Source organism: Biomphalaria glabrata, chromosome 1, assembly GCF_947242115.1.
Source record: "Biomphalaria glabrata chromosome 1, xgBioGlab47.1, whole genome shotgun sequence".
Lineage (NCBI taxonomy): Eukaryota > Metazoa > Mollusca > Gastropoda > Planorbidae > Biomphalaria > Biomphalaria glabrata.
The window spans coordinates 43,329,896-43,345,851 of record NC_074711.1 but is presented as its reverse complement, the minus strand read 5'-3'; the positions used below and the strand labels follow the sequence as shown (position 1 = coordinate 43,345,851).

Genomic DNA, 15,956 nt, shown 5'->3' with positions numbered 1-15,956 from the left:
CTTGTCCATTTATTTGAAAATCTCTCCAAATATTTATTTTACAAATCGTAGGTTTTTCTTAATGTTCCATTATATTGCTACCACATTTGTTCTTATCACCTTCTCTATTGCCGTACTGTATTTTATTGCTTAAAGAATGTTAACAGGATCTTACTGTATTAAGTTGTAAGCAAAGAGCAGATGACTGTAACTTTTAGTTTCAATATCTCCCATAGAGACTTGCAATGGATCATTTCTTTATGATAAGCTATTCAAATCTGAATGTTAACTCTTCAAATCAGTTGATTGAAATTAATTCAATAACATTGATTCTGGTTTGTTTACTTCGATCAATCAGACAGAATTAAATGTTTAAAAAACCTTATCAGTCAACAGATACATCTTTTAATTAATCTGCAATAAACCAAGTATTTTTAAAAAGACTATTCCTCCTTTTTGAAGCTTATGAATTTTTCGGAATAACAATTACTTTGTGCTTATTAACTGTTGAATGATTGATTTTAAGTAATAGAAATGTTTTACTCTCCGCTTTCTAAAAAAAACAATCCTACATAAATCTACCCAGAGTATATGAAATTCTAGTTTAAGACTGTAGTCTTAGACTAGTTACTGGATCTAAGAAGATTCTAGTTTGCTGATATAGATAAAAAGACAGTAGTCTAAAATGATGGATCTAGTTAGAGATAAGGTATAAAAGATTTAGTATGGTGATATTGATCCAGGCTTAGAAACATAAAAAGAAGTGGTAAAGACTGATTTCGACTTAAGACAGTGTGCACAATTTTACTCAACCTCTACTTGTTTATTTAACTCTTTAGTAAATATGATAAGGAATCTCCACTGATTTGTGTTCAAGATAAAGATCATCTAGATCTCCAGACAAAAAATGTAACTATTAGACCAGAGTTTTCCCTGTGTGGCTAGTATTTATTTTACCAATGATATACATAAACTGTCAAATTTCAGGGAAAATTGTTAAAGCTTTTTTTGAGATTCATGTCCTGGTTTTTGATGATTCCTGAACCCATGAAGACATTGCAAGCTAATAAGAGGAATTGTAAAAAGATGGTAGTCTAGACAGATTTCTACTTAAGACAGTGTACTAAATATTCCTAAATGCCTATTTGTTTATTTAACTAATTAGAAAATATTATCATACATTTCAAGATACAGATCATTTAGATCTCAGCACCAAATTTAATTTTAAGATGATTATATTTGAATTAATTATAATGGTCAAACCATAGTTTTCCATGTGTGGTCATTTAGCTAGAATATACACAAACTGTCAAATTTCTAGAAAAATTGTTAGAGCAGATTTGGAGAAATGTGTCCAGAGTTCAGATTCCAACTTTTTGTTGATTCCTGAACCCATGAGGAGTTTGCTATTTAAGGGGAATTGTAAAAAGTACTTTATAATTCAAGGGGAGGAGCTTAGAAAATGTATTCTACAGTGCTAAAAAGTAGACAAAATCAAATGCTTTTTAGAATACACTATATAATAAAAGTTAACTATTTATAAATTAGCCTCCATTAATGAATACACTATTTGTCTAATGCTGTACCATATGTGGTTGGGGTACTAGTTTCCTAGAAAGAAAATCGAATACCAGAAAATCCTGACTTGTAGCTACGAAAAAATATCAAACACCAAAAAAGCCTGTCTTTACAAGAGAAAGTATTTTAATTTTTTTTTTGAATGTCTAATTACAGTTCATTTTAATTCCCTTCCATATTTTTGCTCAACAACTTCAGTCAAATAACTCAGTTTTTCAGATTCTGTCAGGGCTGGCTTCAACAGTTTTGTCATGTATTGATTAAATATATTACCATTTGCAACCAGCGGCTTACCACCTAAAGCCTCTTGTCTCTTAAGTAACGCAGTGTAATACTCTATTCCTCCAAGGGCAAGATCCTTATTAATACTTGCCACATCCAAATCACAGGCTTTCTCCCAATAACAATTATAGTAGTTGTAGATTCCGACACAGAGAAAAGCTAGACATGATTGTGCTGCACAATAAGTGATAGAAGCCAAAGTGAAGGAACTGAAGAGCCTAGCTGTTACATAACTTAAAATAACTGTCAATCCAGCAGCAAAGGAAAATAACAAAAGTTTGCCAGAATTAAGCATGCTAATTTCTTTAGCTAAAGCATATTTTTTGGCAGCTTCACTGAGTTGAAAAGTTTCAAGTATTTCCTGCTCTTTTTTTTCATTAACACCCTCGATTCCCATAATTTTCAAAATGTCTTTATTATCTTTTGCTTGTTTGCTGAAATCAGATGAGAAATAGTTTGGAATTCCTATAACTGCACCCCATCTCATTGAGAGAAAGCCTTGAGACAAAAAATCTATTTTGTCTGTTGGCACAATTTCTAAAACTTTGTTTACATTGAAGGGGTTTTTAGTATGTATCTTTAAATCTGTTTTTATCTGAAAAAGAAAAAAACAAAACATCAGTAGGTCAACTCTCACATTTGGATTTAAATTACAGCCACACACAATTTTGGTTTGCCTGTCATCTCTATAAAAATATTGGGAAAAAAAACTGAATAGCAACTTTCCAGGGATTAATTTTTTAAATTAAAATCTGAGTAATATTTTATTTGTAATAAATAAAAGGTTATATATAAAAAATACTTTTTTCAAAGCCTTGCATATATTGAGTGAAATTGCATCAATTATTTTGAATCAGTTGTGTAATTAATTTTTAATACATCTAGACTAAAAATACTGTAATACATTAGTGTAATTGGAAAAATTTGCACTTATAGTTTTTGTTGTGAGAAACTTTCATGCTTACAGCATGCTTAGTGCGCTATGGTACAATAATTTTTGTAGACCTTTGGCCTGGGCAAGAAGGTCTATTTTCTTTTGTTTTTAACCATAAATACATTATGTGAATGAAAGTGATAATGATAAAGAATACATTTGCACCTTGACTCTGATGTTATACACAAAACATGTTTCTTACAAACACCTATTTTAAATGCTACTAAATTATTTATGGTCCAATGCAAGCAGAACATGGTTAAGTTGTAATCAGTACTTTAAACAAATTTATATTTTCAAACAAAAATTATTGTTTCAATTGGGTACAAACACATACTTCTTCAACCAACCGAAGAACTTGTATATCCAATTGAGACTTATTTGTTATCTTTTCTTTGAAACTTGAGACTCCTAGTGTGTGAGGGTAAATTGTTACTGCAGATACTCCAGTACCACAAAAGACCCAAAAGTATGGATAATAAGTTCTAATGTTTCGATACATCCTTGAAAATGATTGCCTTGCTATCTTAATAGCTTCACAACTTTTAAATCAAGTAATTTCTGTGAAAGAATGATTAAAAGGAAAAAACATTATTTATTTATTTAGAAGGCTAGATAACAAAAAATGAAAGGGTAACTATCGTAGCCTTGGAATAGAGATAAAAACTGCTTTATCATTGAAATATTTGAAGTACAGCTTTCTTTAAGTTTTCCATAGGTTTGTGGAGTAGAGTAACCAATTTTCATAGTAAATTGTTTACAATGTTTCATTTTTTCAGACATAGATCTAGTACCCAGAGAGCTTATAAATCTAGAAGAACCCATATCCACAAACCCTATTATACTTCTCCCCAAAAAAACACATACACTTTTAATCAGCACTTATCCTATCCACTGTGACAATTTTTATTATTTAAAATTTTTTTTCATATGATATAGGGACCTTCTTGTACTCTAGCTGTTCTATTATAAATATTGTTACGTATTTCTGATTTTCTGGCTAAATGTACTAGGCACACAAATAAAAGAAACACTGCAAAGAACTTGACGACTCAACTTTCAGCTTTATATAACTTTATTGAATTATAACTATAACAATTCGTCACTGTAACATGTAGCGTATACGTCTTACATCGACTGTATCGACTGTAACGGCTCAAGTCCACTCTCTTCTACTGTCTCGCACAGTAGAGAACAGTATCGACGACTGTACTGACCCTTTTCACATGAACATCTCTGGTTTATAAAGAGTCCCTAATCGGTTGTCTATTGTTGCAAAAACACTGCTAGTACCCTCTGGAACAACATGGGAGGAAACATCACATCCTGTTGTTGTTTATACATGTCGATTCCAGAGGATGCCTGCTGCAGTGTCATCTCGCCGAGGTCACACGTAGTGACCTCTAACTGTCACTGTTCATTTGTCACAATGCCCCCCTTCGTAAATCTGTTCGTCCTCTGGAACAACACGTGAGGCACGTCCCATCCTGTCTTTGTTTACATGCATAGATTCCAGATAACACTCGGTGCTGTGTCATCTCGCCGGGGTCACACATAGTGACCTCTACCTGTCACTGTTCATTCGTAACACTGCCCCCTTCTTAGATCTGTTCGTCCCGAACAGATTCTTTTTCACCACGGTACTGATGGAGTCGGTCAACGTGGACAACCTTCAGCTTGGACCGTGGACTTTTCTGTATCCGGTAGACCACGTCGTTTATTCTTTTTACGACACGATATGGACCTTTCCAGTCTCTTTGGAGTTTCGGGGATCTGCCTTTTCGTCTCTGTGGGTTATAGAGCCACACTAGATCATTCTCATGGAACCCCGACGTATTGGCCCGTTTGTCATACCTCGTTTTCATCAGGTCACTGTTGGTCTTGATGTTTCTGCGGGCCAATACATGAGCATTCTCCAATCGTCTTCGGAGATTGGTGACATATTCAGTTGAAGACACTGGCGTATCTCTCGGAATCCCAAATAACAGGTCACATGGTAGACGAAGCTCACGACCAAATAACATCTTCGCTGGGGTATATCCTGTGGTGCTATGAACGGATCCTCTGTATGACATGAGGAACATGGGGATATGGCTGTCCCAGTCGTCTTGTCGGTCATCAGTAACCTTAGACAGATGTTGTTCTAGGGTTCTGTTGAATCGCTCCACCATCCCATCAGATTGCGGATGGAGAGCTGTCGTGTGAGTCTTTTCGATGCCAAGTGTCTTGCACATCTCCTGGAAAACTTTGGACTCGAAGTTCCTGCCCTGGTCAGAGTGCAACTCATTAGGTACACCAAAGCGACTGATCCAGTTATCCACGAGTGTTTCGGCCACTGTGATAGCTTCTTGATTTGGTATGGCATAAGCTTCTGGCCATTTGCTGAAATAGTCCATGACTACCAAGATGTATTTGTTTCCTTTCTTGGTTTCAGGAAATGGGCCAGCTACATCTATTGCGATCCGCTCGAATGGAACACCAACATTATACTGTTGCAAAAGACCCCTAGTTTTGCGTCGAGGGCCTTTTGCTGCCGCACACATGTCGCACCTTCGACACCATTCCTCTACATCCTCTCTATATCTGAACCAGTAGAACCGCTGACGAACCTTTTCCAGAGTCTTATTGACACCAAGATGAGATCCGCTAGCGCCATTATGCATCTCTTTCAGTACTTCAGCAACTCTCACCTTCGGTAACATCAGCTGAAGGCGATTGGATGTTCCATCAGCAGATTCCCAAACTCTTTTGATGACACCATTGACCAACGTCAGCGAGTCCCACTGAGCACAGTACGCCTTGGTGGCTACCCCCTTCTCAGTGATGTCTTTCCAATCTGGCCGTTGTCCATCTTCTTTCCATAGAAGAATGGGAGCCAGATCTTCATCTTGCATTTGGTCCTCTCGGATCCTTTTATCACACCAGGGTCCGGAAACATCTACTCCGAGCCGAAGACAATTGACAGCTACCTCCTTTTCTTCAGCCCTCTTGCAGTGCTTACATTCTGCTTTGCAGGGTCGTCGAGACAGTGCATCAGCATTCTGGTGAATTTGCTCTTTTCGGTGCTTAGTTTCAAATTCATAGGTTTGAAGACGTTCGATCCACCTTGCCACCTGACCTTCAGGGCTCTTAAACGAAAGCAACCATTGCAGAGCTGCGTGATCTGACCTTAAGATAAATTTCTGCCCGTATAGGTACTTGTGGAAATGTTTTATTGCATCCACAGCAGCCAGCAATTCACGTCTCGTCACACAGTAGTTCCTTTCAGCTCTCGATAGGCTTCGACTGAAGTATGCGATGACTCGTTCAGTTTCATCCACCTTTTGGGACAAAACTGCGCCTATTCCAGTGTTGCTTGCATCTGTGTCGAGTATGAATGTCTTCCCTGGAATGGGGTAGGCCAATACTGGTGATGAGGATAGTGTGTTTTTCAGCCTCTCGAAAGCTTCTTGACATTCAGATGTCCAAATAAATGGCCTCTTTTGCTCTGTCAGTTGATGAAGGACCTTACAGATGTTTGAGAAATTTGGCACGAAACATCATAGTATGTACAGAGTCCCAAGAAACTTCTCAGCTCATGGATATTACATGGCGTAGGCCATCGTTTCACTGCCTCAACTTTGTCAGGGTCAGTGCTGACTCCGTCATTTGACACAATGTGACCAAGGTACTTAACGTTTTTCCTGAATAAGGAACACTTCTTTGGGCTGAGTCTCATTCCCGCACTTCTTATCCGTTGAAACACTTCCTTCAGATTTGCAAGGTGCTCTTCAAACGTTTTGCCAATGACAATAATGTCATCAAGGTAAACAAGGCATGTAGTCCAATGAAGTCCTCGTAAAACCCTCTCCATCAATCGTTCAAAGGTGGCTGGTGCGTTGCAGAGACCGAATGGCATCACAGTAAATTGCCAGAGGCCATTGCCAGCAGAGAAGGCGGTTTTCTCTCTATCATTGGGATGCATTTCAACTTGCCAATACCCACTCTTTAGGTCGAGAGTAGAAAATACCTGGGACCCTGCAAGCGTGTCCAAAGTATCGTCGATTCTAGGAAGTGGATAACTATCTTTATGTGTGACTTCATTCAGAGCTCTGTAATCTACACAAAATCGCATAGATCCATCCTTCTTCTTTACTAAGACAATAGGCGAACACCAAGGACTATTTGAGGGCTCAATGATTCCTTGCTGCGTCATGCCCTCTATCATGTCCATAGCTTCTTGTTGCTTTGCTAGCGGCAAGCGACGTGGTGGCTGTCGAATCGGTCTGGTGTTTCCAGTGTCTATTCGATGTTGTACCATGTTTGTCCGTCCGCAGTCTGTTTCATCAGATGGCAGAATATCTTCAAACTCAATGATCAACTGTTCCGCTTTGCTGTACTGCTCATCTGATAAATTCACTTTCATTTCTGTCAGGAGCTTGGTAATTTGTGGATTGAAAGGTTTGGTGGAATTAACGATCGTGATATCATTATTACAGTTTCTGATCAGGTCAAGAGTATTACATATTGCGATGGGGCTGTCTTTCTCTAGATGTCTCTCCTGTAGGCCGAGGTTCATGATTCTGACGGGCACCTTTTGATCTTTTCCGACAAGGACCAATGTTTTTCCTACTGCCATTCCGCTGTTGTCATTTTCAATGCCTTCCACTATCGCCGTCATCGTTGCAGTTTGACCATGCTCTAACTTTCCCCAGATAATTGCTTCAGACTGAGCTGGCAAACTTGTATCTTCTGTTAAAAGGATTCTTCTTATTTGACCATTCTCTTCATCTTCATCCCCGAGCAAGGGAATCTCAACATCACCACATTTCAAAGTACCACCTCCGATGTTCAGAGAAAATTCACATTTCTGCATAAAATCGAGCCCAATAATACAGTCATCCGTAATGTTAGCGATCAGAAATTCATGTATAAATGACTGATACCCGAGCTCTAAGTTTATGTTTGTCAGTCCATGTATAGGCATCATCTCTCCACTGGCCGTCTTCAAGGAGTAAGAGTTCACTCTCTTGATTTCGTTCTTTTTGACAATGTCTGGACGAATGACTGAACGTGAGGCACCAGTATCTAGAAGAAAACGGTAATTTCGAGATCCAATTCTACCATTGATGTACAGACTTTTATTCTTCCCTAACACAGCGACTGGAATTATAGTTGCAGGGGCTGTCATGTTCTTGATCGCCGATTTTTGCCCCATAAAACCGGCGAAAGTTAGTTTCCCTGGTAGACATGAGCACCTGACCTTGCATCTGTCTCCGGTCTGTACTGATACTTTGTTTGTCGGGGAAATCTTCTCGTACAGTTCCTTTGTAGATGGCCAGGTTCTCCACAATTCCAACAACGTACACTGGTTCTATTCTGTCCTTCTTGCTTCTTATTTGGTCTGCGTTCTTCTAGCACTTCAGTTACCCTTCTGAGAAGTTGTGTAAGATCTTCTTCTTGGACTTCCAGCATACGCCCATGATGGATATTCTTAGAGGCGTCTTTGGCGGCTTCATAGGAGAGGGCGTAGACCAGAGCTTCGCTGGATTTGCGCTTACCACTGATTCTTATTGCCTTCTTCAGTTCTGGATCTCGAATAGCATCAATGAATGCATCAGTGATAATGACGTCCAGAAAGTCTTGTGCTGCTGTTGGATATGCCAAATGAGCAAGACGTTCTATGTCCGCCTCTAGCTCTTGCAAGGTTTCACCGGAGCGTTGTTGTCGTGTTTTCAACTGAACTCTATAAACTTCTTGTAAATGTTCGTCTCCGTAACGGAGCTCCATAGCCTTAACAATGGCAGCGTAATCTTGTTGATTTGTTATTGACTGAAGCAGTTCTGCAGCCTTCCCTCTTAAAGCTAACACCAGAGCAGTCGCTTTCTCTTCTTCAGTGTTCCAGTTATTAACCTTGGCCGCTGCCTCAAACTGTCTTTTGTAAACAGTCCATGAGATGGATCCATCAAACACAGGCGGCTTTATCTTCCCAGAGATTTCGGGCACTAATGTTTTTGTTCTAGTACCCCGTTCCTTACTCAGTTGTTCTTGGACATGAGTCCTTATCTCTTCCATTTCTTTTTCCACAGTGTTGACTCTCTGGTCAATCTTCTCGTTCATAGAGCTCATCTGTTCATTTACTTTTTCATTCATGGCGTTTATTTTCTTGAGGCTCTCCTTCATTAAGTCCATCTGGCCCTGCATGTTACTCAGGATCTCTGTCATGTCTGGGTTTAATTCAAATATGTATTCATCTGGATCTTGATCTTCCTCAATAAGGGCCTGTCTTAGGCGTTCTGTTAGTGTTTCTTTGTTACCGTTGAGCTGCAGACCTCTCTCACGAAGTTCTTGCCTTAATTCTTTGACCAACAGCTGGTTAAGTAGTTTCCTCGAAGACATTTCAGCCAGAAAACATCCCACTTCTGACACCAATTGTTACGTATTTCTGATTTTCTGGCTAAATGTACTAGGCACACAAATAAAAGAAACACTGCAAAGAACTTGACGACTCAACTTTCAGCTTTATATAACTTTATTGAATTATAACTATAACAATTCGTCACTGTAACATGTAGCGTATACGTCTTACATCGACTGTATCGACTGTAACGGCTCAAGTCCACTCTCTTCTACTGTCTCGCACAGTAGAGAACAGTATCGACGACTGTACTGACCCTTTTCACATGAACATCTCTGGTTTATAAAGAGTCCCTAATCGGTTGTCTATTGTTGCAAAAACACTGCTAGTACCCTCTGGAACAACATGGGAGGAAACATCACATCCTGTTGTTGTTTATACATGTCGATTCCAGAGGATGCCTGCTGCAGTGTCATCTCGCCGAGGTCACACGTAGTGACCTCTAACTGTCACTGTTCATTTGTCACAATGCCCCCCTTCGTAAATCTGTTCGTCCTCTGGAACAACACGTGAGGCACGTCCCATCCTGTCTTTGTTTACATGCATAGATTCCAGATAACACTCGGTGCTGTGTCATCTCGCCGGGGTCACACATAGTGACCTCTACCTGTCACTGTTCATTCGTAACAATATCTTTACATTTCAAACTATAGTAATTTTCTTCACACACACACACTCCCATACTTTCATAAGATGTTTCATGTGTTTTACAATAACATATTTGAGGATAATTCCTCACATTCACTCCAACAATTATGCAGATTTGTAATTCTAATCTAGATCTAGAGGAGAATTAAATTTAGATCTAGATCTGTGAAGAAATAGAGTCAACAGACATAAATAAAACAAAATGGAACAAAACAAAGTATTAATAAGTGCTTAAAGCAGAAGGAACTATAATTTTGTGCATAGGGCATTTAAATGTCAGCTTTAAAAAACATGTCAAAAATGCAAATAATAAATCGTTTTGGGGAAATTTAACCACTGCAGTTTCTATCATGGCTAAGTAGCTCTAGGCTTAAGTTAAGTAATAACAGGTTTATAACAAGTTAAATTTTCGTATTTTATCATCCATGGCTATTGGAAGAATTAGTGATTATCAGTCAGTCATCAGGTCATTGAATTATATTTAATCTATAGATGTGCGTAACAAACACGGGGCAAACACCCCCCTCCCCGAAATTAAATTTCCCAGTTGGGAGGGGGGGGGTTGGAATTAGTGACTGATTTTTTGCTTTGATTTAATTTATTTTAGGTGACATTTTAATATGTAACCATCACTTGATCCAGTGCAGCCAAGGGATTTTGAGTTTAAAACCCCCTACCATGGAGTTTTGCGGTTAAATTCCTTTCTTCTATAAAACAAAAACTGATGCAAACGACATTCCCCAAATTCCAAGAGCATAGCGAAGGAAGATTTTGATTTTAAAACCCCCTCCAAAATTTACGATAAAACCCCTTCTTCAATATAAGACTAAACGAATCACCAGATTCTATGAGCATAACCTAAAGGAGTTTTATGTTTACTCCATCCCCCCCCCCTTTTTCAGTGGGGTTTGCAGCTAAAAACAAACTCTTCAATATAAAAAAAGCAAATTACACACTCAAATTTCTATGAGTGTAGCTAAAAGGGGTTTTGAGTTTCCAGCGGGGTTTGAAGATAAAAAAACCCTCTTCAGTATAAAAAAAAAAAGCAAACTAAACACTCAAAATTCTATGAGCATAGCCAAAGAGGTTTTGAGATTAAACCCCCCTTCAGTGGGGTTTGAAGCTAAAAAATATGTCTTCAATATAAAAAAAAGCAAATTACTGTATATGCTAAAAAATCTGAACGTAGCCAAAAGGGTTTTGGGTTTAAACCCCCCTTCAGCGGGGTTTGAAGCTAAAAAAATACCTCTTCAATATTTAATGAAAGCCAATTACACACTCAAAATTCTATGAGCTGCGCCATGTCAAAACCCCCCATCCTCCAGAGGGCTTTTTTTTTAAAGTTTAAAGCCCCTCCAGATGGTTTTGAGTTTAACATCCCCCTACAGAAAGTTTTGAGATTGAAAAGCTCTCTCTTCAATATTATTTTAAAGCGAACTACAGTCACCAAATTCTATGAGCATAGCTAAGGGGGTTTTGAATTTGTATAAAAAACTCCAGAGATTTTTTAATTTACCCCCCCCCCCCCCCAAAAAAAAACCCAAAAGATTTTGATGATTAAACTTCCCTTTTCGATATAAAATCTAAAGCAAACTACAGTCATCTAATTCCAAGAGGGTAGGAATAGAGGTTACAAATTTCTACCAGTGGCTGGGCTCCATTAATAAAGTGCAGTGAATAGTCATCTGCCGAAATTGAAAAACACTAAATGTGGCTCAATAAAGATGGCTAAGATAGATTTTAGGAGTCAGTTATAGAGATCGGGTGTCAATCAAGGAAATCCTATGCCAAACTGGGAGTCAACCCCTTAGTAAGGTTGTAACAGAGCGTCGCATGAGGTTTGCGGGACATGTTCTCTGACAAAATGAATTACGCATAATAAGAGTTGCGACGACATGGAGGCCATTATGAGGAAAGCGCAAACAGGGACATCCTAGTACAACTTGGCGCCACACTTTCATGGAGGTCCTCAGAGCAGGTGTCCTCAGAGCATGTGGCTAGAGGCTTCAGACATTACCAGTGACAGATTTTTGTGGAAGCAGCTTGCTGCCCAATAACGCCGTCTTAGTAAGTAAGAATAGCAGATTTGGTTTTTGAAACAAAACTTTTTAATAGCAGGATAATGTACTGTAGATACCACAGAATATGCATTTTATTGGCTTTCAATACCGGATATAGTGCTTGGCGGAGGGGCTCCGCCCTGAACCCTGCTGGGTGAGCGCTAGATCCCCTTGCTGGCAAGGGCGGGAAGTCTACACATTTTCCACCAACTCCAGGAAGAACCTATTCTAGGATACAATAAACGTCTTCCGAAAGAATAAAGGGTCAGAATGTAATAAAGACGAATTATGCACACACACACACACATATATATGTATATTTTGGGGGGGGGGGGGGACAAAAATCCCCCTCACCTGAAAAAATTCCTGGCTACACCCATGAATCTATATTTATTGTATATTATGTATTACATGTTACCGGCAAAGTGTGAAATCCACTATTTTATAGAACATCAGGCAAAGTAGAAAATGAATTTTTGATTTCCCATTTTCCAAAAGAAAGACTGCTAATACTTCCAATACTTGCTTTTAAGTAAACCAAGAAAGATATTTTGGAAAGGATTTTCAAGTATAACATAAGTTTGCAGCTGTAGAAGACATTGTTGTTACTGCACAAAATTAAACACTAACAGCTTTTAATCTATTCAGAGAATTGAACAGAATTATGATGAATTATGATTTTTATCATGGAAGACATTGATTTTAAACTTGAAAAACCTTCATTTTCTGTAACTTTTTGTGTGCTTAAAATTAAAAGAAAACAACAGAACTAACAGTGTCTAAACCTACCCCTTCCATCAAAATCGGGGGGGGGGGGGGGGGGGATACGGATTAAACCAAGTAACTAGGTTACTATCTTAATCTAAATCGGTTGACAGAACACTAGCTCACCTATAGATAGTCCTATACTATGCTATATAATACAGTTAATACAGAATACAGACAGTTTTATTTTACAGTGAGTAATGGTGAGTATGATTTTGAGTTAGAAATCTTTATCGAACTATGTATAGTAGCTTCTTATATTAGGCACAGCTCATCGAAATCTCCTTTAAGAAACACGTCGCTTTTTTTGTTTATAATTAATTTGTTTTTATGTTTGGAGCTAAAAACGATGTTTCTGGACAGTGCATGTCCAATTTTAGATAAGTTCCTGTATTTTTGTTCCGCTTTTCCAAAGCAGATGGCAGTTTTTTAGATTCTCTGTAACCAAGTATGTAAAGCTATTGTTTAAACCTCCCCCGGCAATTCATACCCATATAAGGGATGAAGGCTATATTATGAGCCTGTTTGATCGTAGGCTGGTGGATCTATCAAAATAAGCTTCCAAACATCTTTAGAAAGACATTCCAAACACATTCATATTGTTAGCTGTTAAATAAAATTAAAAAAGGAGGTGTTTCAATGAATAATAATGAATTAAACACATTCTCCTATAGTGCACAAGGCAAAATCGTAATAAGAAATATTATTGGGATTAATAAATCTATGATTTTTTTCAATAAATAAATGTGACCTAGATCGAGATATCTAGAATATATAATTTATGAATGAAAGAAAAAGTGCGGGCTGCTAATTTGAAGCCAGAGACCATGCCCACTGCAGGTGATCACGCCAGGCGAGCGCTGGTAGTGAGGAGAGGTATACACTAAGCGTGTAGTGTCACAACCTATCATACAGGCAGTGGAGGGAAGGGGGAGAGAGTCATGAAAAGAATTATAAGCATCTATGGGAGGGAGGGGATGTTAAGGTGTAACAAAACGAACATCCAAATTATGAAAAGAAGAGGGTCCTTGGATGGGAATTAAAAGAAAGAGACAGAGAATACATGTAGCCTAGTTGAAAATATCATGTTTATTAAATTATAATAATTAATAGATCTTTAATTATATAAATTTATTTCTGTCTGTTTCTACACATAGATTATATAGGTAGGCATATATATATATATATATCTAGAGAGAGAGAGAGGCAATATACTATAAATACATATTGCAGAAGTGAATCTACTTCTTTTAATACAATCTAAATAATTTTTAATTAAATTAAAACACAGATATAATTTATTAGCAATAACATAGTGGTGTTTCTTAACGGTGCTCGATGTGCCCTAAAGGAGAAAGCACAAAAACTGTGTTAGTTTATTATAGGAGCATGAAGTGACCTGATTTATTTTAAAATAAAATCTTGACTATGGGTGGTAATAAAAAGGAACACAGCTATTTTTATAGTCCATTAGTTGCAGAATAAGAATCTGCTTTCAGTTTTTTTGTAAGTTAAACCGTCACCAAATAAAAAAATATATATAATATAATAAAAATTTGACCTAGTTCCAGAATACTGTGTGCCTAATATAAGAATCTACTATAGTATGTAAGAGGTTTAAACTTAAAGAAGTAAAGTCTAGTAATCGGTACATAGATTATTGACTAGATCTACTTAGACGACTTACTGACAGTGAAGTGTCTTAGTCTTAGTCTTAGATGATAGGGTATAGAATAGAGAGTCTAGTCTAGAATTAGATCTAGTGACACTGTCAGTGACTAGTGACTGTCTAGTACTAGTTATTACTACTAGTGCAGTACTTATACTAGTTAAAAGTAGTTATACTCAGACTTATACTAACTTATAGACTTACAATAACTTACATCTACATTATTTTTTATAGTACATTTAATACATAATTATTCACTAATAAGACAACTAAGTAACGCTTAATTATATACTATACTATAGATTACTTGTTTAGAGCCGAATCTAGATATATAGATCATAGATGAATAGATCTAGTCTAAATTCTTTTACCCAGTATGATTATAATTATAATACAGATAGGGTACAGATACAGATAGATTACCCCTATGGCTATGGCTGTTCGGTGTTCCCTATGATGAGGGCTATGGCTATGTTGTTGACAAAGTTACAAATAAAGCAGATTGGTCTCCCTTGGCTTGTCCATAGTAAAATGGCGGACCCTATTCCCAACCAGTTGTGAATAGGCTTCAACCCTATTCCCAACCGGATGGATGGGTCAAATAAGGTCAAAACCCTATTCACAGTCAACAGGGTCAAATTAGGTCAAAACCTTATTCCCAGTCGACTGTGTTTAGGTCAAATCCTATAGTTAAATGTTTTTTTTTTTTAAGTGATTGATTTAAAAGAAGATAATAGAATAGGTTTGATATTGATAAATCTTTACAATTTATTAAACTTAGATTAATTTTTCCCTAATGTAATTAAAGGAACAATGTATACTTTTTAGGTTATTTTATTATATAATTGTTAGGTCATAGTGTTGTTAAATCTTTGAGCTGAATATTTGTAATAGCTATAAAATAAATAAAATATATTAATTCACTGTTTCTGTTTTCATTTCATTCCTGGTCACATTATCTATAATTATAATATATTTTTTGACTTGGCTTTGACTTTAAGCACTCAATTCAACATATTTTTTATAGGCCTATATACTGCTTCTTGATATGTTTGACATGTGTTTTCAATGTTTTCTCTCCCATCTTCATTATAAAGTTTAGTGCATTGAGGATGGCTATAATAAAAAAGAGGAGGTATCAAAACAAGGCAGAGAAAAAAATATAATTGGGGTGAGGGTGGGTTTAAAGTTTGTTGCAAAGCAATAACATGTGTAGCTGTGAGGAGAAATGTAACCATATGTGTAAACACATAGTAAAATGCTAGGTATATTGTAAAGCTGAGAGTTTTTTCATTTATGTTGATTCTATTCAATGTAGGGTGGGGATATCAAACTTTATTGTTCTCACTAAGGTGAAATAGGGGAGGCAGGTGGGTAGGATATACCTACACAGGATGTTATAATCTAAGGCCAAGTTGTGGCGGAAGTAGTGGATATCTTTGAGAGATAGTACCACAATAAGAATCAATGGATCATGTTCTATACCTATGATCATTGTCCAACCAATCTTAGCACCATTTCAATAAATAAATATTTCTCTCTCATTTGATGTCAGTAATATACTTGTATGATTTCTAGGTTTGAAATATTATAAAATAGAAAACATACACATTACTTTGTTAATTTACATTTTTCTATGTCATT

At 37.2% G+C, this 15,956-nt stretch overlaps 1 protein-coding gene across 3 annotated transcripts; it reads right to left on the bottom strand.

Annotated features, from left to right (window-relative positions):
• Window positions 1-1,665: 1,665 nt before the first annotated feature.
• LOC106061117 (uncharacterized) lies at window positions 1,666-14,839 on the bottom strand. Of its 3 annotated transcripts, none has more exons than XM_056037878.1 (3): window positions 14,736-14,839; window positions 3,111-3,334; window positions 1,666-2,434 (listed from the first exon to the last, which is right to left on the bottom strand). In XM_056037878.1, exons 2-3 carry the CDS (start codon window positions 3,273-3,275, stop codon window positions 1,715-1,717), a joined length of 885 nt encoding a protein of 294 aa, XP_055893853.1. In that variant the 5' UTR covers window positions 3,276-3,334; window positions 14,736-14,839; the 3' UTR covers window positions 1,666-1,714. The 3 variants fall into 3 exon arrangements, with proteins under 3 accessions (XP_055893853.1, XP_055893846.1, XP_055893858.1); XM_056037871.1 differs by having other exon boundaries at window positions 14,684-14,804; XM_056037883.1 differs by having other exon boundaries at window positions 14,620-14,756.
• Window positions 14,840-15,956: the final 1,117 nt, after the last annotated feature.

Bases quoted from the DNA above. Each gene is read 5' to 3' on its own strand.
- LOC106061117 (XM_056037878.1), bottom strand. From the start codon at position 3,275: ATGTATCGAAACATTAGAACTTATTATCCATACTTTTGGGTCTTTTGT. The intron at 2,435-3,110 runs GTATGTGTTTGT...TTTCTTTTTCAG, and splicing joins TTCTTCGGTTGGTTGAAGAA to ATAAAAACAGATTTAAAGAT.